Source organism: Chiloscyllium punctatum, chromosome 25 (assembly GCF_047496795.1).
Source record: "Chiloscyllium punctatum isolate Juve2018m chromosome 25, sChiPun1.3, whole genome shotgun sequence".
In the NCBI taxonomy this organism is placed as follows: Eukaryota; Metazoa; Chordata; class Chondrichthyes; order Orectolobiformes; family Hemiscylliidae; genus Chiloscyllium; species Chiloscyllium punctatum.
In genome coordinates, this window is record NC_092763.1 from 59,893,364 (window position 1) to 59,919,474 (window position 26,111).

General features: G+C 39.9%; 1 protein-coding gene across 1 annotated transcript in view; it reads left to right on the forward strand.

Annotated features, from left to right (window-relative positions):
* Window positions 1-25,072, forward strand: part of atp7a (ATPase copper transporting alpha) — a 100,262-nt gene extending 75,190 nt beyond the window's left edge. The window contains exons 13-23 of the mRNA XM_072595361.1: window positions 1,003-1,157; window positions 3,650-3,784; window positions 7,638-7,832; window positions 9,672-9,854; window positions 11,256-11,460; window positions 12,094-12,234; window positions 15,346-15,488; window positions 16,928-17,131; window positions 18,610-18,727; window positions 20,324-20,426; window positions 20,754-25,072. Coding sequence (XP_072451462.1) covers window positions 1,003-1,157; window positions 3,650-3,784; window positions 7,638-7,832; window positions 9,672-9,854; window positions 11,256-11,460; window positions 12,094-12,234; window positions 15,346-15,488; window positions 16,928-17,131; window positions 18,610-18,727; window positions 20,324-20,426; window positions 20,754-21,021 — 1,850 coding nt within the window. The 3' untranslated portion in view covers window positions 21,022-25,072. The remainder of the gene's footprint in view (window positions 1-1,002; window positions 1,158-3,649; window positions 3,785-7,637; window positions 7,833-9,671; window positions 9,855-11,255; window positions 11,461-12,093; window positions 12,235-15,345; window positions 15,489-16,927; window positions 17,132-18,609; window positions 18,728-20,323; window positions 20,427-20,753) is intronic.
* Window positions 25,073-26,111: the final 1,039 nt, after the last annotated feature.

Below are 26,111 nucleotides of genomic sequence, written 5' to 3' on the forward strand. Positions count from 1 at the left end.
CATTGCTTTCTGTGTTCTTTAGCTTTGTCAGGTATCTAGGATATGCAGGCAATTTCCAAACATGATTTTTGGAATTAACTTCACAAATTGGTCACCATGCCAAAGTTGTAACTGTAAAAGCAAATTACTGCAGGTGCTGGAATTTGTACTGAAAGCAAACAAGTGCTGGAAATCACTGTGGGTCTGGCAACTTCTGTGGAAAGAGAGCAAGCTAACATTTTGAGTCTAGATGACTCTGCGTCAGAGCATTGTAACTGTAACCTTTTAAAACTATATTTTAAGTCAACAGCCATTCTGAACTGCTGTATTGACAGTTGGTGTGAGCAGCAGACTTCTCCTCCTTTTTAGGCATGAAAAGAATCATTCAATGAAAGTCAACAAAATCAGGAATTCCTATTGATAGTCCTCTGTAGCAAACATTTTAGATAATATGCTTTGGTACTGTACCTCTGTGGTCCATCTCCATTCAATTTTGGTGATAAATGTATATCACATAAGTTGATTTCTGCCCAGTAAATCATTGCAAGTGCTCTAAAATAAAAGCAAAAATACTGTGGGTGCTGGAATTTTGAAATCAAATGAGAAAGTGCAAGAAATACTTAACCAGACTGACAGCATCTGTGAACAGCAAAGTAGAGTATGACCATTCTGAAGAAGGTGCAATCGATGTCTAGATGGGAGTGTGCAAACTTCTGAGTGGCTTGTCTCCTCATCCCTTCAAGGACCATCTGTCTCACATATGGTAGAGTCTGCAAGTCATGCCTTGTTCCTCACCATTTCTCAGAGCCTTTTGAATGAAAGTAACCATTGATCCCTACGGGCTGCCTTTTATGAATTCCAGCACTTTGTTTCTATTTACGTAATGTGCTCTGCTTACTTTAAGTGCCATTTGCACTACACGAGTAATCTGATGGAGTTTGTTATTGTTAGACTAGTAGACCATGAATATTAGACTATTACTAATAACTTTTTGGTCCCCTTTGTATTATGCATTGTTTGTAGGTGAAGCAATGCCAGTAACTAAAAAATTGGGGAGCAGTGTCATTGCAGGCTCCATTAATCAGCATGGAGCTCTATTGATTGAAGCTACTCATGTTGGATCTGAAACCACTCTCTCTCAGATTGTGAAACTTGTAGAAGAAGCTCAAACATCTAAGGTACAGTCTTGGTGATCACATTCATAACCAAGGAGTTGTTTATGGGGATTTTCTTTTCTAAATGGGGATTATTATATCGACAATAGACGTGAGAAGTGTGCATGCTGAATTTCTTTTGTAGTTCCTTTTCAGGTTTTGCTGGATGAGTATATGGATAGGAAAAGTTTATAGGGATATGGGCCAAATGCTGGCAAATGAGACTGGATTTATTTCTGATATCGGGCCAGCATGGAAGAGCTGGACCAAAGAGTCTGTTTCCATGCTACAGCTCTGGGTAGCTTCAAGTAATCTCTTCAATGTACTTTTTATCTGAACATTTCTGGTTTGGGGCTGGCATTATCTTTTAACTCCAAGAAAATCTAGTTTACTATATCTACCATTACCATCTCAGGAGAAATGATCCATACAACCGTCCTGTCCCAAGCATTTCACAAAGTTACCTCCCTTAAAGTCAAAAGTGAAACTAAAAATCTCGCTCTGTTATGAGCTTTTCCCTTAAAATTTCACAACACACTAACAAACCTTTGAGAGTATGTTGCTGGTTGCAACCAATCTAAAATTAACAGGTCAATGGTTAGGGATAACCCTAAGCCATTGGCTCTGCAGCCAGACTTCAAAATCTGTTTTGAAAATAAATTGCCATCATTTCAGAAATACTCACAAGTTAATTATTTACTGAATGAGCGCTGAAAATCCCTCCAGTTACAAACTCAAAACCAAAAATCTCATGCTCTCACCACGTACATGAAAAATTATGCATGTAAATCCCACAGTTTACATCACATTTACCACTTTGTCATAATTGCAGCTTTGCAGTCATTTTACAAACAAGAAACAAACATGGTTTATAAAATTATAATTAATGTTGCTCATTGTGCAACACTTTGCATCTGATATTTAGCACTGAAAGAGAGACTCACTTCTCTTGTGAATGATTAGAGTTATAGAGCTTTACAGCATGGACACCGACCTTTTGGTCCATCGCATCCATGCTGATCAGATATCTTAAACTAATCTATTCCTATTTGCTAGCATTTGGCCCAAATCCCTCTAAACCTTTCCTATTCATATATCCATCCAGATATTTTCTAAATGTTGTAATTTTACCAGCCTCCATCACTTCCTCTGCCAGCTCATTCCATACACTCACCTACCCTCCATGTGAAAAGGTGCCCCTTAGCTCCCTTTCAAAAATCCCACCCACCTTAAACCCTTTAGTTCTGGATTCCCCTAACCTTGGGAAAGGACCTTGTCTATTTAGGAGAAGGTGAGGACTGCAGATGCTGGAGACCACAGTTGAAGAGTGTGGTGCTGGAAAAGCACAGCCAGTCAGGCAGCATCCAAGGAGCAGGAGAATCGACGTTTCGGTCATAAGCCCTTCCTGATGAAGGACTTATGCCCAAATGACTCTTGATGAAGGGATTATGCCCGAAACGTTGATTCTCCTGCTTCTCGGATAATGCCTGACTGGCTGTGCTTTTCCAGCACCAAATTCTTCAACTGTGATCTCCAGCATCTGCAGTTCTCACCTTCTCCTAAATAGACAAGGTCTTTTCCCAAGGGTAGGATATGTACCTTATCCATGCTGCTCCTCATTTTATGGACCTCTGTCAAGTCACCCCTCAGTCTCTGACAATTCATGGAAAATAACCCCAGCCTGTTCAGCCTCTCCCTATAGCTCAAATCCTCCAACTTTGGCAACATTTTTGTATATCTTTTCTGAACTCTTTCAGGTTTCACAACATCCATCCTATACCACAGAGACCAGAATTGTACACAGTATTCCAAAAGTGGCCTAACCCCCAATGTCCTGTACAGCTGCAACATGACTTCACAACTTCAATACTCAATGCACTCACCAATGCAAGCATATCTTCTTCATTATCCTATCTACCTGTGATTCCACCTAAAAGGAACTATGAACCTGCACTTCAATGTCTCTTCATTCAGCAACACTCCCTAGCACCTTACCATTAAGTGTGTAAGTCCTCCTCTGATTTACCTTTCCAAATTGCGGCACATCATGTTTATTTAAATTAAACTCCACCTACTACTACTACTTAGCCCATCGACTCAACTGATCAAGATCCTGTTATACTCTGAGGTAACCTCCTTCGCTGTCTACTCCACCTCCAATTTTGATGTCATCTGCAAACGTACTAACCATACCCCCTAAGTTCACATCCAAATCATTTATATAACTGACGAATAGCAGTGAACCCAGCACCAATCCTTGTGACACATCACTCGCCACAGGCCTCCAGTCTGTAAAGCAACCCTCCACCACCATCGTCTGTCTTTTACCTCTGCTTTATTTGGGCAAATTTATACATTAATGATCTACTGGAAAATGTTCACGTTGGATGCAAAGCCTGGAAGAATACCCTCTTCCCTTGCACCCAGATTGTGTTTATTTAGAGATTATTCACTTCTCTAGTTTCTCCACTGAAGTTGCAGAGAGTCCACAATTTGTTGTTTGTTTTCTTTTATAGGCCCCTATTCAACAGTTTGCAGATAAGCTGAGTGGATACTTCGTCCCATTTATCGTTGGAGTTTCTGTTGTTACTCTGATTGCCTGGGTTATCATCGGATTTTTCAAGTTTAACCTTGTGGAAGAATATTTCCCTGTAAGTACTGAAGTTTAAGCAGAATGTCTTGTCTGGAAAGGTGGTCAACACAATTGGCAAAGTTTGAAATCTAAGTTGTAGTTGTCAAAACTAGAACTTGCGGATTCTTCATTTCATGATGTATGTCAGTATTGGTCCTGGGCATTATTGCTATAGATATGATTTTGGATTAAAATAGTGTGGAATTCTTTTGGTATTTATAATTAGTTCTGACGATTTAGCCGTTAATGCAGAAATATAATGCAGGTACTCTCATGAGAACATTCTGGGTTTAGTTTTCTCTAACTTGCACATTAAACAAGGCATGACTTCTATCTTTAGTCTCGCAAGCTCCTGATAAAGCTTCAGCAGATGTCACCTGTGGCAAATTATGGCAGTGATTCTCAACTTTATGTGCCAACATCCGAGATGGCCTTGATGAGGTCACCCTTTATAAGATTATCAGCATAATCTGGGTGCTTAGTGGGTGAACAGGGAATGCAAATGTCAGAGTTCTTGAACTCCTTGCCTATTCCAGGACACCACATGGTTAACACTGTTATAGCTAATAACATTAAGGTTACTGGTAAAATTAACTGGAGAGGTGGACCCGACGTGGAACTTTGATTGACTCCTCGAAGATTTAAAAACAGAAATTATCCTTTCCATAAAAGCTGACTCACCCCGGACCCTGTTAGCTGATAGGCATAGGAGTTCCTTCAACTGTGACAGAAGGAAGACCTCCCCCAGGTTTCGATCTTTCTGCTGGACTTCCCAGCTGTGTTCCCAGCTTTAGGAGGCACAGTTAGTCTGCCAATGCATTTTAAATGTTGTGGCCTAACCGCTATCCAACCCGCATATGTAGATTCAAGCTTGGCACTCAGCACGAGTAGATCTTGGCACTTTAGTTGCATTTGTCTATAAAATTTGAGAATGTTAGCCAGCCTGGATGCCAATGACTCGAAACAGATTATCAATGAACTCAGGATCAAAAACGGGTGTTAAAGGTATCCTGGGATGATGTGATGAAAGGGTAGTCGGTAGATCAAAAAGGAACCTAGGGAAATGAAATTAAATACAACTTGAAATCTGTTTTGCTGATATAATATGAGAGCAAGCAGAAGAGCTGAGAATCTAAAACTAAACTTGAAGGCAGTAGTTTGATTTTATCATATCCCAATTTGCAATAGGAAGATAAAGGGAACTTTACTTCGGCAAATGCTAAAAGGCAAAGTTAAAAATCTCACAACACCGAGTTAGAGTCCAACAGGTTTATTTGGAAGCACTAGCTTGCAGAGCACTCCCCTTTCATCGGGTGGTTGTGGAATATAAGATCATAAGACACAGAATTTATAGCAAAAGTTTACAGTGTGATGCACCCGAGATGATAAATTGAAAAAGACTTGGATTGTTGGTTAAGTCTCTAATGACCGTGTTGGTTTCAGTTTGTTCATCTGGAAGTCCCAGAAGTTTTTTCAAGTGATATTCTCAAGCGAACTTTAACGATAAGTGCCATGTCAGCTCAGATAATGCATTGAAGGTATAAGGTTAAAGTTTGTCTGTCTGTGTCCCAATGTTCAGACTGATACCATTTCTAAAAAGGGATTTACAGAATCTTCCGTGAATTCATGGAATTTTTGAGCAAAATAAAATGTAATTCTGCAAGTACAAATTCACCCCACAAACTTATGTATGTGTGGGTGGGTGTGTGTGGGGGTGATGTGAGTGTCTGTAAGAGAGTGTGTGTATGTGTGAGAGTATAAAGGGATTTAAGTCTGTGAGAGGCAGATGACGCCAAAATTGGAGGTGTAGTGAACAGCGAAGAGAATTACCTCAGATGACAACAGGATCTGGACCAGATGGGCCATTGGGCTGAGAAGAGGTAGATGGAGTTTAATTCAGATAAATGCAAGGAGCTGCATTTTGGGAAAGCGAATCTTAGCAGGAGTTATACACTTAATGGTAAGGTCCTTGGGAGTGTTGCTGAACAAAGAGACCTTAGAGTGCAGGTTCATAGCTTCTTGAAGGTAGATTCACAGGTAGATAGGATAGTGAAGAAGGCGTTTAGTATGCTTTCCTTTATTGGTCAGAGTATTGAGTACAGGAGTTGGGAGGTCATGCTGCGGCTGTACAGGACATTGGTTAGGCCGCTGTTGGAATATTGCGTGCAATTCTGGTCTCCTTCCTATTGGAAAGATGTTGTGAAACTTGAAAGGGTTCAGAAAAGATTTACAAAGATGTTGTCAGGGTTGGAGGATTTGAGTTATAGGGAGAGGTTGAAAAGGCTAGGGCTGTTTTCCCTGGAACGTCGGAGGCTGAGGCCTGACCTTATAGAGGTTTACAAAATTGTGATGGGCATAGATAGGATAAATAGACAAAGTCTTTTCCCTGGGGTCGGGGAGTTCAGAACTAGAGGGCATAGGTTTAAGGTGAGAGGGGAAAGATATAAAAGGGATCTAAGGGGCAACTTTTTCACACAGAGGGTGGTACAGGTATGGAATGAGCTGCCAGAGGAGGTGGTGGAAGCTTGTACAATTGCAACATTTAAGAGGCATTTGGATGGGTATATGAATAGGAATGGTTTGGAGGGGTATGGGCCAGGTGCTGGCAAATGGAGCTAGATTGGGTTGGGATATCTGGTCAGCATGGACAGGTTGGACCGAAGGGTCCGTTTCCATGGTGTATATCTCTATGACCAAGTGTTGCTGTACTGGAATCAGGCTGTGATGTCTTTTCTAAAGGCAAATTCTGTAGATTTGAGGTAAACACTAAATGCTCAATAAAAGCAAAACATGGCAAATTCTGGAAATCTGAAATAAAATCAAACTCAACTGGTCTGGCATTACGCATGGCGAGGAAACAGTTCATGTTTCAAGCTCAATATCGACTAAACATTAGGCGGTTGATAGCTAATAAGTGGGATCCAGCATAGATTCAAAAGGTAATGATCTTCCTCGATAAATAAACTTTTTAAAAACTAAAGTAGTGACATCCCAAATCAACTGTGGAAGCTTCAAGATGGTTGTGTGCCTTGATTTTCAAAACCAATTGAAAAGTGTAGTGTAAACCTGCTACAAAGGCTGAGATTTCAAATTTAACTTGGAAATGAATATAAAATGGTTGTGCTGCTTGAAAACCGGGATCATTGAGGGGTTTGTGTCAGTGGAGAAAGAAGGAAACATTAAGTGGGTTCCTCAGGAGATCGGTGGACATTTCTGCCATGTTAGCAGGCTCAAACTGAGGATGTGCAATGCTGTTGAAATGGCAGACACATCACTGTTGGTTTGGAATAACATGTAGCCCAGACAAGTAAAAATGGCAGATTTCATTTCCGAAACAATAGATTGAACCAGATAGGTTCAGATGTTTCTTAATATCAATGATTGTTGAAGTCACCATCAAAGATGGCCAGCTTTATGTCATTGTTCCTTGTGTCTTAAATTCAAATTCCTCCAGCTGTTGTGTTGAGGTGAGAACCAATGACCTCCAAGCATGGGTTTCTCCTCTGACAACATTGGCACTGCGCCATCATCTCAACTACCCGTACCCTGATTTATATCCTGGATGAATTTGAGATCGCGCTATGGAATTGTGCATTGCAGTGGGAAATTTTCAGAACAAGTTCAATGTCGAAGAACATCAGAGTTCATCACATCCAGGAGCAGCAGTGAATATTTAGTTTGTTTTTTTTTAATTCCAGCAACAAAAAAAATTGATTATCAAAATTTTAGCTTTCATTTTGTTTCGAGCAATCTTGCTGCAAAGTAACAACAACAATAATTGCCCCTCTATTAGGTTATAGCCCAAGCAGTGCTCTTTCTGTTGAGGTTATACCTGCCAGCTATGACTGACTGACTTACCTGTTTTTACTTAGGGTTACAACAAAAGCTTGTCTCAACCTGAGGTAATTGTGCGTTTTGCGTTCCAAGCCTCAATTACTGTCCTTTGCATTGCGTGCCCCTGTGCATTGGGATTGGCAACACCTACCGCAGTAATGGTGGGAACAGGAGTCGGTGCACAAAATGGTATCCTCATTAAAGGAGGGGAGCCACTGGAAATGGCACACAAGGTAAATACAGTAAGAGACTATAATGTCCTTGTAACTCAGGACAAATACTTTGATTGTTGTGTATATAAACTAATATCAGTTGTTAAATCATGGAGATTTTCCTGTCAGAGCATCTTGTCCTTGGCTGTTTACTATGACAACTGCATTGAACATTTATTTTGCTATAAATGGAGTTCAAGTGTTCTACAAGGTTCACCTATATGTATTATAAATAGTGGCTGATGCACAGGAAATTAGAAAGACCAGTAATAAAAGGTCGGCACAGTAGCCCAGTGGTTGGCACTGCTGCCTCATAGTACCAGGGACCCAGATTCAATTCCAGCCTCTGACGACTGACTCTGTGGAGTTTGCACATTCTTCCTGTGTCTGCATGAGTTTCTGCTGGATGCTCCCACTTGCACAGTCCAAAGATGTGCAGGTTAGGTGGATTGGCCCCGTGAAATGCAGGGTTACAGGGATAAGATGGGGGTTGGTTTGGGAAGCTCTTTGAAGGGTTGGTGTACACTCAATGGGCCAAATGGCTTCTTCCCACACTTTACGGATTCTATTTTAGAAAAGAACTTTCATTTACTGCAGCAAGTTTTGAAATAGTTATCAGAATCAATTGGATCCATGAAAATACTTTTCCTCCATAATTCAGACAATTCAGAAGACAACTGATGCAGTGTGTTCGGTTCATGACACTAATGTATTGCTGATGTGTGTAACAACAACTTGTATTTATATAGCCCCTTTTAGTGTAATAACATTTCCCAAGGTGCTTCCAAGGAGTACTATGAAGCAAAATTTGACATAGAGCCACATAAGTGGTATCAGGACAGATGATCAAAGGCTTGGTCAACGAGAGGGAAGTGAAACAGAGAATAGTAGAGGTTTGGGGAGGGAATTCCAGTACTTGAAACACAGGCAGCTGAAGGCACAGCCATCAGGGTTAAAATGAATAAGATCAGGATGCTTATAAGACCACAACTAAATGAATACCCATTCCAGGGTTTTTGGGTTGAATGAAGTTACCAACCTTGGTAGAGGTGCACTGAAGTGGAGGGATATGAAATAGTCGATGAGAATTTTCATGTTATGGTGTTGCTATTCCAAAAATCAATAAGTCTGAAAACACAGGGTTTTTTTTATATGAACATGAGGTAGCATGAGTAAGTTTTCACCATTTTGGAAGGCCTGAAGTTCATGGCAAGTAGGATTGAAAGATTAAATGTCCACATAAAGGACATGTTTACTACAGTGAAATGTAACAAAGTCTCCCTGTTGGAGTTATTCAGTTCCATTGTAATGATTTTGTAATGTTAACTTTGCTATTTCCAGAAACCAAAAAGTATGAATACAATAGTTACATTGATTTCTGCTCAGTATTGTTAGACCTGAGGAAAAATGTGTAAAATGTCTAAAACCCTCTTTAATTCTGCCATATAGTTATGCCTACACAACATTATCCAGTCTATCTAGCCCATCCCCAGTAGCCTTTCAAGAGCATATTGACAGAAGTCTCAGAACACGCATACTCAATGTTATATCTATTTGTGGTATGTGATTTGGAATTGCACCAAGGTGGCAGTAGTGCTTACTTTTCCAATCAGCCTAACAGACGCTTTATTTTCATGGATTTCATCCTGCCAGACCTCTGCTTTAATAGTATACTGTGGAAAATTTACATAGTTCTCTAGGCTTATTGTCCTGGTTAAATGTAGAACTGTATGAACTTTTTTTTTTAGCAAAATCAAGTTGTTTTCTTGGATTCAAGTTTAATTCAGTTAAGAAATGAATTGGATTGTATTGACTGACGCTGATGTTTTAGTAGAATAATAAAATTCCTGTCTTGTTTAGATTAATACTGTTGTTTTTGATAAAACTGGAACAATCACTCATGGAACGCCGAGAGTGATGAACCTGAAGATACTGTCAGAGAGTAATTACATATCACAGACAAAGTTGTTGGCCATTGTTGGCACTGCAGAAACCAACAGTGAACATCCATTGGGTGTAGCAGTAACCAAGTACTGTAAACAGGTATGACCTTTTCTTATTACTGTCAATTTGTGAAGAGTAAATTTGCGATCACAATTTTTTAAGATCATATATCAGTGAGAAAAACTAGCAGCATTTCTGTAGTTTGAGGCTGGGAGAGTGCTTCCATTATATAAGCTGCACTCTGCAGTGTGACCAGCGGTACCTCCCTCAGTGTTTCTTATGCATGGGTGGAGGAGTTGTCAGATGAATCTATTCCTAATATACAATCGGGAGACGCCGAGAAGTAAATTTTCTCATGACATTTTCGAGCAGATATTTGAGAGCCCCCCCGCCCCAAGCCTCCACCTTAGAAGTAACTAAACATTAGGCTTCCATCTTGTGGTATTCAGATTTGAATGGCTAGTTTACCAATGAAATGGTTTGCAACAAGTTGCATAAAATGTTCATGCCGTCAGGCTCAGAAAAGAATTGTAAAAAAAAATCTCCGCAGTCCAAGGGAAAGAACCTGGAAAATATCAATTAAGTAAAGTTTTTTTAAAAAGCTGAGGTAGGAGCAATACTTCCCTGGAATTGCATATCTGCAAGAAAGGTAATGTTGGGAAACATGTTTGAACTTTGTTTCTCTGCTTGCATTTAGGTCTTTCTACCTGTATTGTATAATATGCTTGTTTTCTTTGATTTGTGTAATAAACGTAGGTCTATTGTTAAAGAACTGTTGCAGCCTGGTGTGAATATGCTCCATTGAATAACCACTATGGTAACCAACTGCAACAATGAAACATATGCTTTGTCAAGCCGTTTCATGTTTTATTGTGGAATTTGACTTGTCATGTAGTATCTGGAATTGTAATCGTGTAAAGATGTGGACTTGTTCATTGTAACAATAATGAGATTGTGAATTCTAACCATATCAAATGATCACAAATATGCCAGCCTGGACACTGACAAACACATTGTCATAGTTAAACAAAGATTTTACATAATTATTATCCATTATCAGACTATGGCCACAATGTATTCTTGTAGATCATGCTATTTTGTATTATTGTCCCATTTTTTGGTGTTTTGTTGCAATTATTAAAACTCATTGGTAATGTGAACTAATAATAATGTACCAAAGTGATGTTTTGTAAATAAACACACACACATATTACAAATCCTGTGCTGAATCCATTTTGCAAGAAGCTGAAAGTTTCAGGGAACAATTGTAGGGTACCCTGGTTACCTGGGCCAGTCATGGAGATATCTTTAATAGCTGTGCTAAGTGCAGCATCTTCTAAACCTTTCTCTATTTGCTTGTCAAGTTGGTTTCTGTGTATTTCACACACACATTCCAGGAGGAGGGGAAGAAAATACAAAAGGAGGATACCAATGAAGGAAAGATATGGAGACAGATGCTCACAACATAAAAAAAAAATAACTTGTTCTTTTCTCACTCAGGAACTAGGCTCAGATGAGCTTGGCTCTTGTTCAGACTTTCAAGCAGTTGCTGGCTGTGGCATCATGTGCAAAGTCTCCAACATTGAGTCACTACTAAATAAAAAGAATCTTGAGGTTGAACAGAACATGATACTAATACAGATCAATCAGAAAAGCAGCGACGATGGCTCCTCACATTCTTCAATCAAAGAGGCTCAATCAGGAAGTGAGTGAATTTTCTTCTCTGCTATAGTGCAACAAATCGTTACAGGTGGTCAAAGTTGACTCCTCCCTTTCCAAACAGATTACTACTGGTTTATTTGTACATTATTGTGGAAATATTAGGAAATGATAAAGGCCGTAAATAAGAAGTACTAACTTTCTCCAGAGGCCTTCTAACGGTTAACTAAAAACTGCTAAAATTAGTTATCTAAGTATGGGTGACCTTCGTTATCGTCAAGATTGACATTGTGAGGCAACATGCAAAGCTTTGATGTTTTGGTGCATAATGTCATCTCTTGGTACACTGGTGTACAGAACTGGTGCTTAAATATTTATTACTGCTTACTTAGATATAATGAATGTTGTTTGATTTGTATTTCAAACATTGAACGTTTTGATCTGCAGACCTTTGTGCTGTACGGGGTAGTTTCTTCTCTTATTTCTGTTCTTCTGAAAAGCACTTATCTATTTGTTGCCTCACTTTTCTATTATTGTGCCATTTGGAATAATTATTTCAAACTTTCTGGAAATGTTCCTCTGTGGTAATCACTGATTTCTCACTTGATTATTTGTATTTTTGCACATCAGTTTATTGCATATCAGTTTATTGTTTCTTTGTGCTCTGCTGCTGGTTCAGGGAAATCACAGATCTTTTCGGTGCTGATTGGAAATCGTGAATGGATGAAAAGGAATGGTCTACATATCAGTAATGACGTGGACAGTTGCATGATAGAGCACGAAAGTCAGGGACATACAGCGGTGCTAGTCTCTGTAGATGGTAAGAACATGAGCAGTTTTCTGTTTCAATCAGACAGAGCCCACTTTGGTACGGAAACAGGAAATTGGAAGTCTGGCAAGGAAAGGGTCATTCATGCTTGACTATGGCCCTATAGGTGGTCTGATACATTGCTTCACACATGTCTGAACACCCCTCGGACAAGGTAATGAAGGCTTGCTGTTGGACTGCCCCCTGCAAGTATTTTTGGAAATTATCAACTAGCTGCCCAGAGGTGGCATTAGTATCAGCTGTGCATTTGAAATCATATGATTGCAACCAGGCGTACAAAGGAAATATGGTACAGGAACAGACCATTGGCCCACACAACTGTACATGCTAAACCTGAATTTCCTTTCACCATTTCTCATCTAAATTAACCATTATAACCGTCTATTCCTATCTTTTTCAAATCTTGTCTGGCTTCACTTCAAATGCATCTATTTGCTTTCACTACTACCTGCAGTAAAAAGTTCCACATTGTTATCACTGTTTGAATGAAAAGTTTCTTCGGTTTCCTGATGGATTTCTTGGAGACTATCTTTATATCCTCCCACAAAAGGAAACACTCTTGGTATCCTTCTACCAAAACATACGGCAATTTTTAAACACTGCTATTATGTCACCCTTTCACCAAAAGAAAAACAGACCCAGTTTGTCAGTCTTGCTGATATGTGTACTTATGCATTTAGATGGTGTCCTTTAACATCAAAAAACACTGCCAGTTCTTCACTGATTTATATTCAGTGTCATGAATGATAAATATTACTGGACAGCTTTGTTCTGAACTGCCCCTTTTGGGGGAAAAAGAGGATAGTGAATTTATGGTAAACTTCTCAGATGGAGAAATGTGCACATGACTTTAGGTTTCAAATAAAAGCAAAGTACTCCGGATGCCGGAGATCTGAAATAAAAACAGAATGTACTGAAGAAACTCTGGTGTTGCAGTATCTGTGGAGGGGGAGAGAGACACAAAGTTACACTTTAAGGATGATATGATACTTTTCCATGTTTCCATGGAAAAGAGTGTTGAGAAGGGATAGAAAGGCAAAAGCGCAACCTGAAGCAACCAGATATCTTGAGGTGTGGCAGGGCAAATGTAGGAAGGATTTTTCCCCTGTTTGAGAGGCCTAGAACCAGGATATTGAGCCTTCAAAGAAGAGGTTGACTGTTTTGTCCTGAGGAATTTCTTCATTCATTTGGTGGTGAATCTTTGAAATTTTCTGCCCAGAGTGGTCAAAAACATTCAGTCATTGAGTACATTCAATACAGAGATTGATAGATTTCTAGATTTCCACATTTACAGATATCAGGAGAATTTGTGGGGTGCGGATAATGAAGGGAATTGACATTGAGGTAAGAGATTGTACATGATTTATCGAATGACAGGACAGGCATGATTCTGGATTACTGGTGCTGGAAGAGCACAGCAGTTCAGGCAGCATCCAAGGAGCTTCGAAATCGACGTTTCGGGCAAAAGCCCTTCATCATAATAAAGGCAGTGAGCCTGAAGCGTGGAGAGATAAGCTGGTAGGGGTTGGGAGAGAGTAGCATAGAGTACAATGGGTGACTGGGGGAGGGGATGAAGGTGATAGGTCAGGGAGGAGAGGGTGGAGTGGATAGGTGGAAAAGGAGATAGGCAGGTAGGACAAGTCTGGACAAGTCATGGGGACAGTGCTGAGCTGGAAGTTTAGAACTAGGGTGAGGTGGGGGAAGGGGAAATGAGGAAGCTGTTGAAGTCCACATTGATGCCCTGGGGTTGAAGTGTTCCGAGGCAGAAGATGAGGCATTCTTCCTCCAGGCGTCTGGTGGTGACCGAGCAGTGGTGGGGAAGGAGGCCCAGGACCTCCATGTCCTCGGCAGAGTGGGAGGGGGAGTTGAAATGTTGGGCCACGGGGCAGTGTGGTTGATTGGTGCAGGTGTCCCGGAGATGTTCCCTAAAGCGCTCTGCTCTGAGGCGCCCAGTTTCCCCAATGTAGAGCAGACCGCATCGGGAGCAACGGATACAATAAATGATATTAGTGGATGTGCAAGTAAAACTTTGATGTGGAAGGCTCCTTTAGGGCCTTGGATAGAGGTGAGGGAGGAGGTGTGGGCGCAGGTTTTACAGTTCCTGCGGTGGCAGGGGAAAGTGACAGGATGGGAGGGTGAGTTGAAGGGGGGCGTGGACCTGACCAGGTAGTCACGGAGGGAACGGTCTTTGCGGAAGGCGGAAAGGGGTGGAGAGGGAAATATATCCCTGGTGGATTGGCTAATTGACTTACTCCAGTTCCAAAATAGAAACCCATGAACTGCTCATTACTGATTTTAATGCCTCTACAAAGCACTCTTAGAGTAGAGGGGAATGAGCAGTGGCTGAGAAGCAGGCACAAAAAGAACTGGAATTCTCCTAGGAGTAGGTTTCTCTGTTCGACAGAAAATGATAGAAAGCAGAAGTCAAACAAAGAATGAGGAAAGCAATTTGATCAGAGACAACTAAACCATTTAAAAATGTCAAATTGGCATCTCTGAAATTCTGGGTTGTGTGGACTATTGTGACCTGACAGAGGTGGGGGGGATTTGGCAAGATTAAATTAGAGTGGAAAGAGGCCCTTCGGCCCAACAAGTCCACACCAACCCTCCGAAGATCAACCCACCCTGACCCATTCCCCTACAATGATCCCTTCACCGAATACTACGGGCAATTTAACAAGGCCAGTTCGCCTAACCTGAACATTTTTGGACTGTGGGAGGAAACCAGAGCACCGAGGAAACACCAGCAGACACGGGAAGAATGTGCAAACTCCATACAGACAGTTGCCTGAGGCGAGAATTGAACCCGGGTCTCTGGTGCTGTGAGGCAGCGGTGCTAACCGCTGTGCCACCGTTTGCAAGGATGATCATATCTGAAAAGCATGGAAGAGAGTGGAATAATGTTTTGAGGATTGACTGCACTGACAGTCAACAGGTTTGTAAAAATAGGTGACCAATTTGGAAAACTCAACCAGTGAATCACATTAGTATAACATCAGGTTTTAAAACTAAAATTAATTTGGTATTCATCCCACGTCCGCCTTCCCACTGTCTGTTGAAATGTATATTTACCAATATTGTTTGATTTTTTTTTAAATGCAGGTGTACTTTGTGGAATGTTAGCAATTGCAGACACTGTGAAGCCAGAAGCAGATTTGGCTGTCTACACACTCAACAGTATGGGACTGGAAGTGGTCCTCATGACTGGAGACAACAGTAAAACAGCCAGGGCTATTGCTGCTCAGGTGAGTTCAAGTCCGATTTATTATTTTGAAGTTGTGGGTTGTGCTTGGTATGTCTTTTGAGTGGGGGAAAGATTGGGAATAATTAAATGTGTGAATGAAGTGGTATGCAATATTTTGTAGGTAAAAACATCTCTGATACCTCCCTCCCCTTCCTGGACCTCTCCATCTCCATTAATGACGACCGACTTGACACCGACATTTTTTACAAACCCACCGACTCCCACAGCTACCTGGATTACACCTCTTCCCACCCTACCTCCTGCAAAAATGCCATCCCGTATTCCCAATTCCTCCACCTCTGCTGTATCTGCTCCCAGGCGGACCAGTTCCACCACAGAACACACCAGATAGTGGCCTCCTTTAGAGACCGCACGTGGTTAAAGATGCTCTCTAATGCATTTTGTCCACATTCTGCACCTCCGCCCTCAGACCCCACCCCTTCAACCATAACAAGGACAGAATGCCCTGGTGCTCACCTTCCACCCTACCAACCTTCGCATAAACCAAATCATCCAGCAACATTTCTGCCACCTCCAAACAGACCCCACCACCAGGGATATATTTCCCTCCCCACCCATTTCCGCCTTCCGCAAAGACCATTCCCTCTGTGACTACCTGGTCAGGTCCATGCCCCCCTACAACCTACCCTCCCATCCTGGCACCTTCCCCTGCCACCACAGGAATTGCAAAACCTGCACCCACACCACCTCCCTCACCTCCATCTAAGGCCCACATCCATCAAAGTTTTATCTGCACATCCACCAATATCATTTATTGTATCCGTTGCTCCCGATGCGGTCTCCTCTACACTGGGGGGACTGGACACCTCCTAGCAGAGCGCTTTAGGGAACATCTCCGGGACACCTGCACCAATCAACCACACCGCCCTGTGGCCCAACATTTCAACTCCCCCTCCAACTCTGCCGAGGACATGGAGGTCCTGGGCCTCCTTCACCACTGCTCGGTCACCACCAGACGCCTGGAGGAAGAACACCTCATCTTCCACCTCGGAACACTTCAACCCCAGGGCATCAATGTGGACTTCAACAGTTTCCTCATTTCCCCTTTCCCCCACCTCACACCCCAGTTCCAAACTTCCAGCTCAGCACTGTCCTCATGACTTGTCCTACCTGTCTATCTTCCTTTCCATCTATCCACTCCATCCTCCACCCCTGACCTATCACCTTCATCCCCTCCCCCACTCACTCATTGTACTCTATGCTACTTTCTCCCCACCCCCACCCTCCTCTCACTTATCTCTCCACCCTTCAGGCTCTCTGCCTGTATTCCTGATGAAGGGCTTTTGCCTGAAACACGGATGTTACTGCTCCTTGCTGCCTGAACTACTGTGTTCTTTCAGCACCACTAATCCAGAATGCGATATTTTGTAGCTTGTATGAAAGATAATTGCCATAACTTGATTTAACCTGCATTGTCAGGTTGGCATCACCAAAGTGTTTGCTGAAGTCCTTCCCTCACACAAAGTAGCCAAAGTGGAACAGCTGCAGAAGCAAGGGAAGATTGTGGCAATGGTGGGTGATGGTGTGAATGATTCCCCAGCACTGGCAATGGCTGACATTGGAATTGCGATTGGTACAGGGACTGACGTAGCCATTGAAGCAGCGGATGTTGTTTTGATTAGGGTAAGATTGAAGATTTCAGTCAGCGTTCTTTGCTTTCTTTATCTGACTACTGGATTCCTTGAGTTTGTACTGTGACTAATTTCACAAGGACAAAGTTAAAAATCACACAACACCAGGTTATAGTCCAACAGGTTTAATTGGAAGCACACTAGCTTTCAGAGCGACGCTCCTTTATCAGGTAATAGTGATGAAGGAGCGTCGCTCCGAAAGTTAGTGTGCTTCCAATTCAACCTTTTGGACTATAACCTGGTGTTGTGTGATTTTTAACTTTGTACACCCCAGTCCAACACCGGCATCTCCAATTCACAAGGACTGTTTACTTGCAACTATGAATTACAGTGTACAACTGATGCTGGAGGGAAACACCATTGTTTTAGTCTCACGAGTCCATATGTCACACAATAAAATAAGAATAGTTTTCTCATTTGCTAAAATAACCAATTCTATATCTCACCTGTGTCAGATTTTAAAGAAAATGCTTTATCCAAAGTTACCGAATAAGATGCAATAGTTAAATAATGCTCTGTATCAGTAATGTAGAAATATAAATGCTTATCCCTCTCATACCCCTGAAGTTCACATGAAAATGCACCTATGTGTGTGTGGACACATGCATTCACAGGAAGCTGCAGAATTTTAAAAACTACACAATGTAAGTTTATTACATAAAGAAACCAAACAAACCAAGCTATTTTCAGATCTTACCGCACATTAAAGCAAAATTCTGAACTCTGAGCATTACACCAAAGTCCACAGAATTCGTTCACCTATTTCCACTCGCTTTAGGTTTCTATTTAACTGACTCCTTCATGTTTCTCTTTCTTGAACTGTAGAGGTAATTCTGTGAATCCTCACTGAGTCTGATGGCATGAACTTTTCACAATTCTGATGATCTAAACCTTTTTAATTCTAGTAGCCTGTAAATTTCAATCCCACGCTTTCCTGACTTGGGCATTTCATAAAAATTGAGAAAACATGATTGTGAAATCAACTCGTAATCTTTCTCAACACTCTGGTGTTTCCTGAACTAATCTGAAAGCAAACTAATGTCTTAATGTGGTAACAGTTCCTGTCATAAAGCTGCAAGTCTAAACATTTCTCCTAAGCCCTTGATTGCTGTTAAAGGCCTCCTTGAAATTAGTCTTTATTCAAGATTGGCTTCCTGACTGGATTTTTAAAAAAAATCTCCCATCACTACCCACATCCATACACTTTTCGTTTGGAATTTGGGTTGTTTTAAAACATGATAATGAAATTTACGATCAATTTTATAAATTTTACACTGTATTGCTAATGTTCACTAGTCTATTACCCACTGAGCCTGTTGAGACTTTTTCATATGACATATTTCCAGAATGGCCACTAAGCACTCGAGCCATACGGAGAATAAAATTATAGATTATACATTCTCACAACTCCTCAATGTGACAAGCATGGTGTAGTAATATTTCTTTTCTTTACTTATCTCTGCTCCACAGAATGATCTCCTTGACGTAGTGGCAAGTATCCATTTGTCCAAAAAGACTGTCCAGCGAATTCGGATAAATTTTGTGTTTGCTTTAATTTATAATATTGTCGGTATTCCCATAGCAGCTGGTAAGTGTGCTCAATATGTATTCAGTTTTCTTTTCCCCCCAAATTTCTTGAGTAATGAGTGTACAAAATTAAAAACATAGATGGAAATCTTCTGATTATATAATTTTTTTAAAAATTGTCAGAGAATTGGAGAACTTTCATTCATTATTTATTTTAAAAAACCTTTGTTCCAAGAGTGGAAGTAGATTGAAATAACTTTCTAGCTGCATTGAGACATTTCTGTGTATAATATTTTATTTTATACGCACCTAAGTTATGCAATGATAGCTTTTCTGGAAGTTCTGTTTGAGGCTTATTTCCTCCATATCATTCATTAATGAATGACTTTGGTACCTGAATTCCCATCATCCCACTGTGCCCCTAACATAATACTCCAAAAACATGAAATGTACCAAAGTGTGATCTTCTGAGCATCTACAGCTTTAGTATAGTTTCTTGCCTTTCAGCTTCACAAGTTATAAATATAATCCAGCATCCTTGGTGCTCTGTTTATTACCTCACTCACTATTCAATCAAAGAAAAGTACAAGTCAGTTAACACCACTATATCAATATCTTCTTTGACAAGCATTATCTAACCATGGAGTACATATGCCTGTGATTTGTTCTTCTGAATTGCATAATCTTCTGTAATAAGATTCATTTGCAATAAATAAGCTTCACTCATCACTGCTATAACTGCTATAACAGCTATAACTCCTGTTAAATTCTATTTTTCAGAAATTAGCTGCCTGTGTCCAAATTTGATTTTTTTTTTCATTCTGCCACCCTATCCCCACTGCCTTCCAGAAAGAAATTCCATGTTATTTACAAACCTTGGGCCTATTTAACAAAAACTCTTTGCCATTTGAACACCAGTATGAAAATGCTTCTGAATAACTCTTACTTTCAGTGTTATTTTCTCTGTTTTTTATGAACCACAACATTTGACTTGGCAACTGCACATGTATTTGAAATCAGAAAATTACTCTTAGTATTGCAACACAGGATTGGAGGATTTGAGCTGCATGGAGAGACGGAATGGACTGGGGGTATTTTCCCTGGAGTGTCAGAGGCTGAGGGGTGAACTTAGAGGTTTATAAAATCGTGAGGGACACAAATAGGGTAAATAGACAAGGCCTTTTCCTAGGAATAGGAGAGTCCAAAACTAGAGGGCATTGGTTTCAGGTGTGTGGGACAAGACATAAAAGGAATTGAAGAGGTAACTGTTTCATGCAGGGGTGTTGTGTGTATGGAATGAGCTGCCGGAGGAAATGGTGGAGGCAGGAACAATTAAAACATTTCGAAGGCATCTGACTGATATATGAACAGGAAGGGTTTAGAGAGATATGGGCCAAGTGCTGGCAAATGAGACTACATTTATTAGGACATTGGGTCAGCGTGGACACATTGGACGAAAGGATCTGTTTCTGTGGTGTATATGACTCTGTATGATGCATTCCACAAGTGTAGTTTGAACTGTGTAATTTTGTACAATTAATTTGTATGGAATGATACTTGCTAATTTCAAATGATGAGTAATGTGTTTCAGGGTAAATATGAAAATAATTGAATTTATTCAACTTTCTCTCTGAATTACCAATTCTTTGCTTTTCAGGGGTTTTCTTACCTGTGGGACTGATATTACAACCATGGATGGGATCTGCTGCGATGGCAGCATCATCTGTTTCTGTGGTACTTTCTTCTCTATTATTAAAGCTGTAAGTATTTGCTTCTTGAATTTAGCATTCTAGTGGAAAATAGACCTAGGGGATACTGACTTTGGGAGCAGGCAGAAATTAGCTAACTTCTAATGGACAGTCAGTAAGGTTGAATATGGGCATTATCAAGATGTCATGCAAATACTGATAAGGTGAATGGCAGCTTGTGGGACTGTATCGATGCACAGTAAGGAGCTATATCGAGGAAATGTCAGAAGAAATTTTAATACCTTCAGAAATCGCATGTTTTTGCAATATCACTAATAGTTTTTCCTTATTTTTATGACCCATTTTTATAGCAGTAAATCCCCTTTCCTTTTGTTTCAGTTACAAGAAACCTGATTCTGCCAAGTTAGAGAACCGAGCTCGGAATCGCATGAGGCAGAAATCGCTGTCTGACATTAGTGTGCATATTGGTATGGGTGAAGTGAGGCGGGAGTCACCAAAGTTAAGCCTATTGGATCGAATAGTTCACTACAGCCGAGTCTCCATTAATTCGCTGAGGTCTGAAAGGCGATCCATGACCAATATTCCTTTACATGATCCAGGCAAAAACAATCTCCTTTTGGGAAGAGATGAGGATGATGCAGTTTGAGCCTAACCTTACTGTCTGCAACAAATTGGCAATATCTGTTCTCCCAACTACAGTGTCTTCTGAACCTCTATATCTCAGATATACGGCGACCACGGAAGTGCAGAGGACGCGTAGATATATGTTTTATTATGACGTAGTTTACTTGCTACACTGTTATATAATTGTAATTTATCTTTTTTTGCAATCTCTATTTTTTTAAACATCTCTTCAGGCTCCTAATCTCTCCTCCTGCACCCAAGAGGAAAAAGCTATTTTAAATTAGTTTCCTCATTGTTCTGCATGCATAAATCACAAATCCTCCATGACCATCCAACGTCAATTCTGATGGTCATGATGCATATCAGTTTTTCTTGCTTTCACACAGAACTCAATCTCCAACTAGTATGCGACTGGGAAGCCTTGCACCATTTGAGTGATTGGACTGAATTCCAACAGCTTCAGTTGTGTGAAACGTGTTTAACCACTTTCATCATTTTGAAATGGTGCCTGTGGTACCCCTTCTTATCTAGTCAAGACCAAATTCATCATTTGAGCTGATTACTAACTATTCCAAATTTCTATGTCCTTATGTTCTTCTGTTAAATAAAGGGCAATGCAATATGTAGGACAAGCCAAAGACACCTCTGATATCCCAGATTCTGTAGTAATGGCTGAATCTGATAAACTGGTGCGTGGTGTAATTAACCAAACATTGCAAACACACAACATGATGGAGAACCGCAACTGAATAGTGAGTTCTGTTTTTCTGGCGAACTTACACTTTTGCTGTGATCTTAAATGACATCTTAATATTGAGATTGAAGGAAGTGCAAAATGCTGGATCTATTTTACGAAAAGTTATGGAGTAGATAGTTAACTATTTTAAAAATGTTGATTCGCATTTTTTGTTGTATCTTACTGAGCTGTGCAGCTCCGTCATTTATGTTTAAAAGAAAACTGAATACAATTGATACTAAACATAGCCTTGTCCTTCTGCCTCACCGACAGCAGCACCCTGTCCTCCATCCCCCTTTTTTTTTATATAAAAAGCTTTCTTATTGATGCCTGGAGTAGTTGTTTTTTTTTCATTTTTAAATAAGCCGGCCAATCTTTGTTGGCTGGTTTGTTACAGAGAGAGTTAACTCTACAATGTTTTCCACAATTGATTTTTATGGAATTGGATGAGTTGCTCTTGCCCTTCCCAGCTGCTTCATGAATCACTTTTGGCAACCAAGGAATAATGGCAGCTTAATTCTAGAGAGAAATCCAAAGTTTGGAAGTTTACTTGTCACTTAGGGTAATAGTTTGTTTTTATTGTACTTCAAATTGGTTTTATATATCCTTAACACTGCAGTTGTATCATGGAATACAGATGCAACAATGAAGTGTCTGAAGTATCACAATCAAGTACTTTATCTTCAGTTTTGTAGAAAAATTAAAAGCCTAAACATTTCTTCCTAAAGAAATGAACTAATTCAGCTCGTCAATGAGAGTGTAATGTTGAAAGTCCTGTCGTTCAATGTTATTGTAACCTGTGTCTCCCTGTTAAAATATTAGGTCACTCCAGGTTTGTATATAAAATGATGTGTCATTGATAGTAGAACTTCTAGAAAATCAGAGTTCATTGTGAATTTCATGCCAGCTGCATTGTTATCTCTTTATGTCACGTGGTTCAACTAGTTTTAAGTTATGCTGTCATTGTGAAAAGTGAACAGATTGTCTCCTACATTTCCTTTTCCACAAGTGCTGACTTTGAACTGGGACATAGAAATGATGGGTTTTTGGTACCTCACCAATATAGTTATTCCAAGTTACAAACCTAAACATTCTCTTGAGGACCAAGACCAGTTGACCCCACTCCTACCATAATGTAATACCTACATAGACCTTTCACAGCCAAAACGATTGGATAATGTTCAGGTGAAGCAATTTTTTCAGACTTGCAGCCAGAAATGCTTGGACCATTTCTGTGCAACTCCAAACAGCATTGCCTAATCCATTAAAAACCAAGACTGAATCCAAGATCTGACTGACTGGACTAACTTTAAAAAATCATTGGATATCAAATTTATCCACTGAATTACCAATGCAGAAATGTTGATAGCAGGCGGCATCTTAACGCAAGAGACTGAGCTTCAGCAGATGGTAAATATTACTGTCCCATAATTTTTGAGATATTCAGTATTTTTGCCTTCTCCATAAGCTATAGACTTTAATAAATGTTTTGGATCTTAATTTTGGGACAGTTGCTAATTCGACAAGATTGAATGGCAATATGTAACTAATTTCAAGCAGAAGCCAATTAATTTTCTCGTGGAAGGAAAATAATTCACAAATTTATTTATAGTTTTACAAATCAGTTCCAGTCATTTAAGGTTTGCGCCAATATTTAAAGTATAGATGCAAAGTTAATTTCATTGCCACAATCAATAATAATTGACATTTTGATGATTTAAGATGATGAGAATTTCCCAGTGGCCTTGGGAGCTCAACTTGCTTTTTATCCTCTCACTTCATAATGGGGGAAATAATTGGGTAGAGAAGAGAAATTTGCAAAAATAAATTTAAATCTCCAACAAATGAACAAGTTAAAATACAAGTTAGAAATGGTGGAAAATGAAATGATGATTTTATATTTGTGAAATCAATCTTTTTCTGTCTGAAATTATTGAAATTAGAAAATGGCCAAGAGGGAAATTTTGATGTTAATATTGATGTGATTTCTTTTCCTGATCATGTCTCAGTGGAAACATGTTTTGGCCGAAATTAGAGGGCATTTATGAAGAGATTTTGTTTGAATGCAGAAATGATTAATGTTGCATCCAAGATGGCAATGGAGCAGATAATGTTGTATTGACAAGCTGTTGTACTAATAATACGTTGTTGTCCTATTGTTGACTCCATTAACTACATTTATGAACTTTGTTCTTGGCCTATTTAAGCAACAGGGTCTGAAGGCCCAGCTTGGTTTCTAGTCCCTTTATGTGGATATGAGGCTATTTTCCATCAGTACATCAATGTATCAAAGGCAGTTTGATAAATTATTACATTTGCCTCGGTTATATTTAGCAAAGGTCCTTGCCTCCAATCTGCTTTTGTACATGTTAAGATTTACCTATTAAGGAAAATACTTTCAGCTACAGCACGTATGACATTAGTGTTAAAACCTCCAGTCAACTTCGCTTTGTATCCTTGGTCCCTGCTGCAGTGTAAGAGCAGATGGAAGGCCAATCTGTCAAACTTAGCTCAACTGTCAAGGAAAAAAAAAACTACTGTCCCTCAGCATAACATCCAACTATCTCAAATGACTGCAGGAATTTTGATTCTAGTATTCACCTTGAGAGCTTTCCATACACTTAAAATATTGATGCTAGTTCCAAATTTGCCCTCCACTAATTTGAACTTTGTCACTTTCTTCTTTGTAAACATACCTCAGCACATTGTACTGGGCTTCTTTACCTTTGTATTTACTTATTCCTATGTAACATTGTGTTTTAAAGGCTAAAGAAAGCAATTCACTCAAAATAGTACTTGTGTATATATTGACGTGCAAGGGAAATTTAATTTCCTTCTTTGTCGGAGCAAATGCTGAGCTAATGGGCCACTGGATAGGTTCTGAATGAATTTGTGTGCAACTTGACACTTTATTTTTTTTTATCTCCAAAGTTCAAAGAGCTAACAACTCCATCACACTCCCTATCAAAATCTGTGGTCAAGTTTGCACAAATGTGAATGTAACAGGACTGATTCCAGATTTATATTTCCTGAGTTATATTTTTTTTTGGTTTAATGATTTAATTTGACATAGCTGATTCAAGCTCTTCCCGAATGCTTTCCCAATGATCTGAGCAAACCAAGACACCAATGAATCATCAAAAAAATAAATCATTTGTCCTATTTCAGAACAGGACAGGCTCAATATCTGATGTAAAGTTCTCATCCTAAAATGAGTTTAAAATTCTTAATTATTGTGCAATTCAATTAATATTATTATTGTTGAACTTATTTATGTACTCAAAAAATAAAGCTACAACGGTCTTAAGAAAAAAAAAAGTGCCTACAATGTAAATAATGTTTTGTGTTTTTTTTAAAAACAAATTTCTAAGAGAAAGAAATTCAAGAACCTAGTTCCTTATTACATCTGGTGGTCCCACAACTATCCTATCATTTTCTTATCCAAGTTTAAGCAGCTGGACTGTTCCACTATTGACTTACTCAGCATTGCAGAAAATGTACATGTTTTGGACAAGTTACAAGACTTGGATTGTGTTGTTCATAGGTGTGGTAGGCCACCAGTTGAACAATGCCAAAATTAAAGATGTTGTATATGAGATAAGGATTGTAGTACATTTTATTAACGATCTGTTTCTACATAGAGTTAGAGAGATGTACAGCACAGAAGCAGACCCTTTCGTCCAACTCGTCCATGCCAACCAGATATTGTAACCTAATCTAGTCTCATTTGACAGCACTTGGACCATATCCCTCCAAACCCTTCCTATTCATGTATCTATGCAGATGCCTTTTGTAATTGTCCCAGCCTCCTCCTTTTCCTCTGGCAGCTCATTCACACAGAGGGTGGTATGTGTATGGAAAAAGTTGCCCCTTAGGTCCCTTTTATATCTTTCCCCTTTTACCCTAAACCTATGCCCTCTAGTTCTGGGCTCCCCAACCCCAGGGAAAAGACCTTGTCTGTTTATCCTATCCATGCCCCTCATGATATTATAGACTTCTATATGGTCACCCCTCAGCCTCCGACACTCCAGAGAAAATGACCCTTGCCTATTCAGTCCCTCCTTCTAGCTCAAATCCTCCAGCCTTGGCAACATCCTTGTAAATCTTATCTGAACCATTTCATGTTTCGCAGCATTCTTCATGGGGGTTGGTTAGCTCAGTTGGCTGGACAGATGGTTTGTGATGCAAGAATGATGCCAACAATGATGTGAGTTCAATTCCTGCAGTTGCTGAGGCCTCCGTGAAGGTCATAGCTTCTCAACTTCATTCCTCACCTGACCCATGGTGATGCTCAGGTTAAATTCACCACCAGTCACGTCTCTTCAGTGAGTGACCTGTCCTTTGATTCTCTGGGACTATAGTACTTTTGGTTTTTT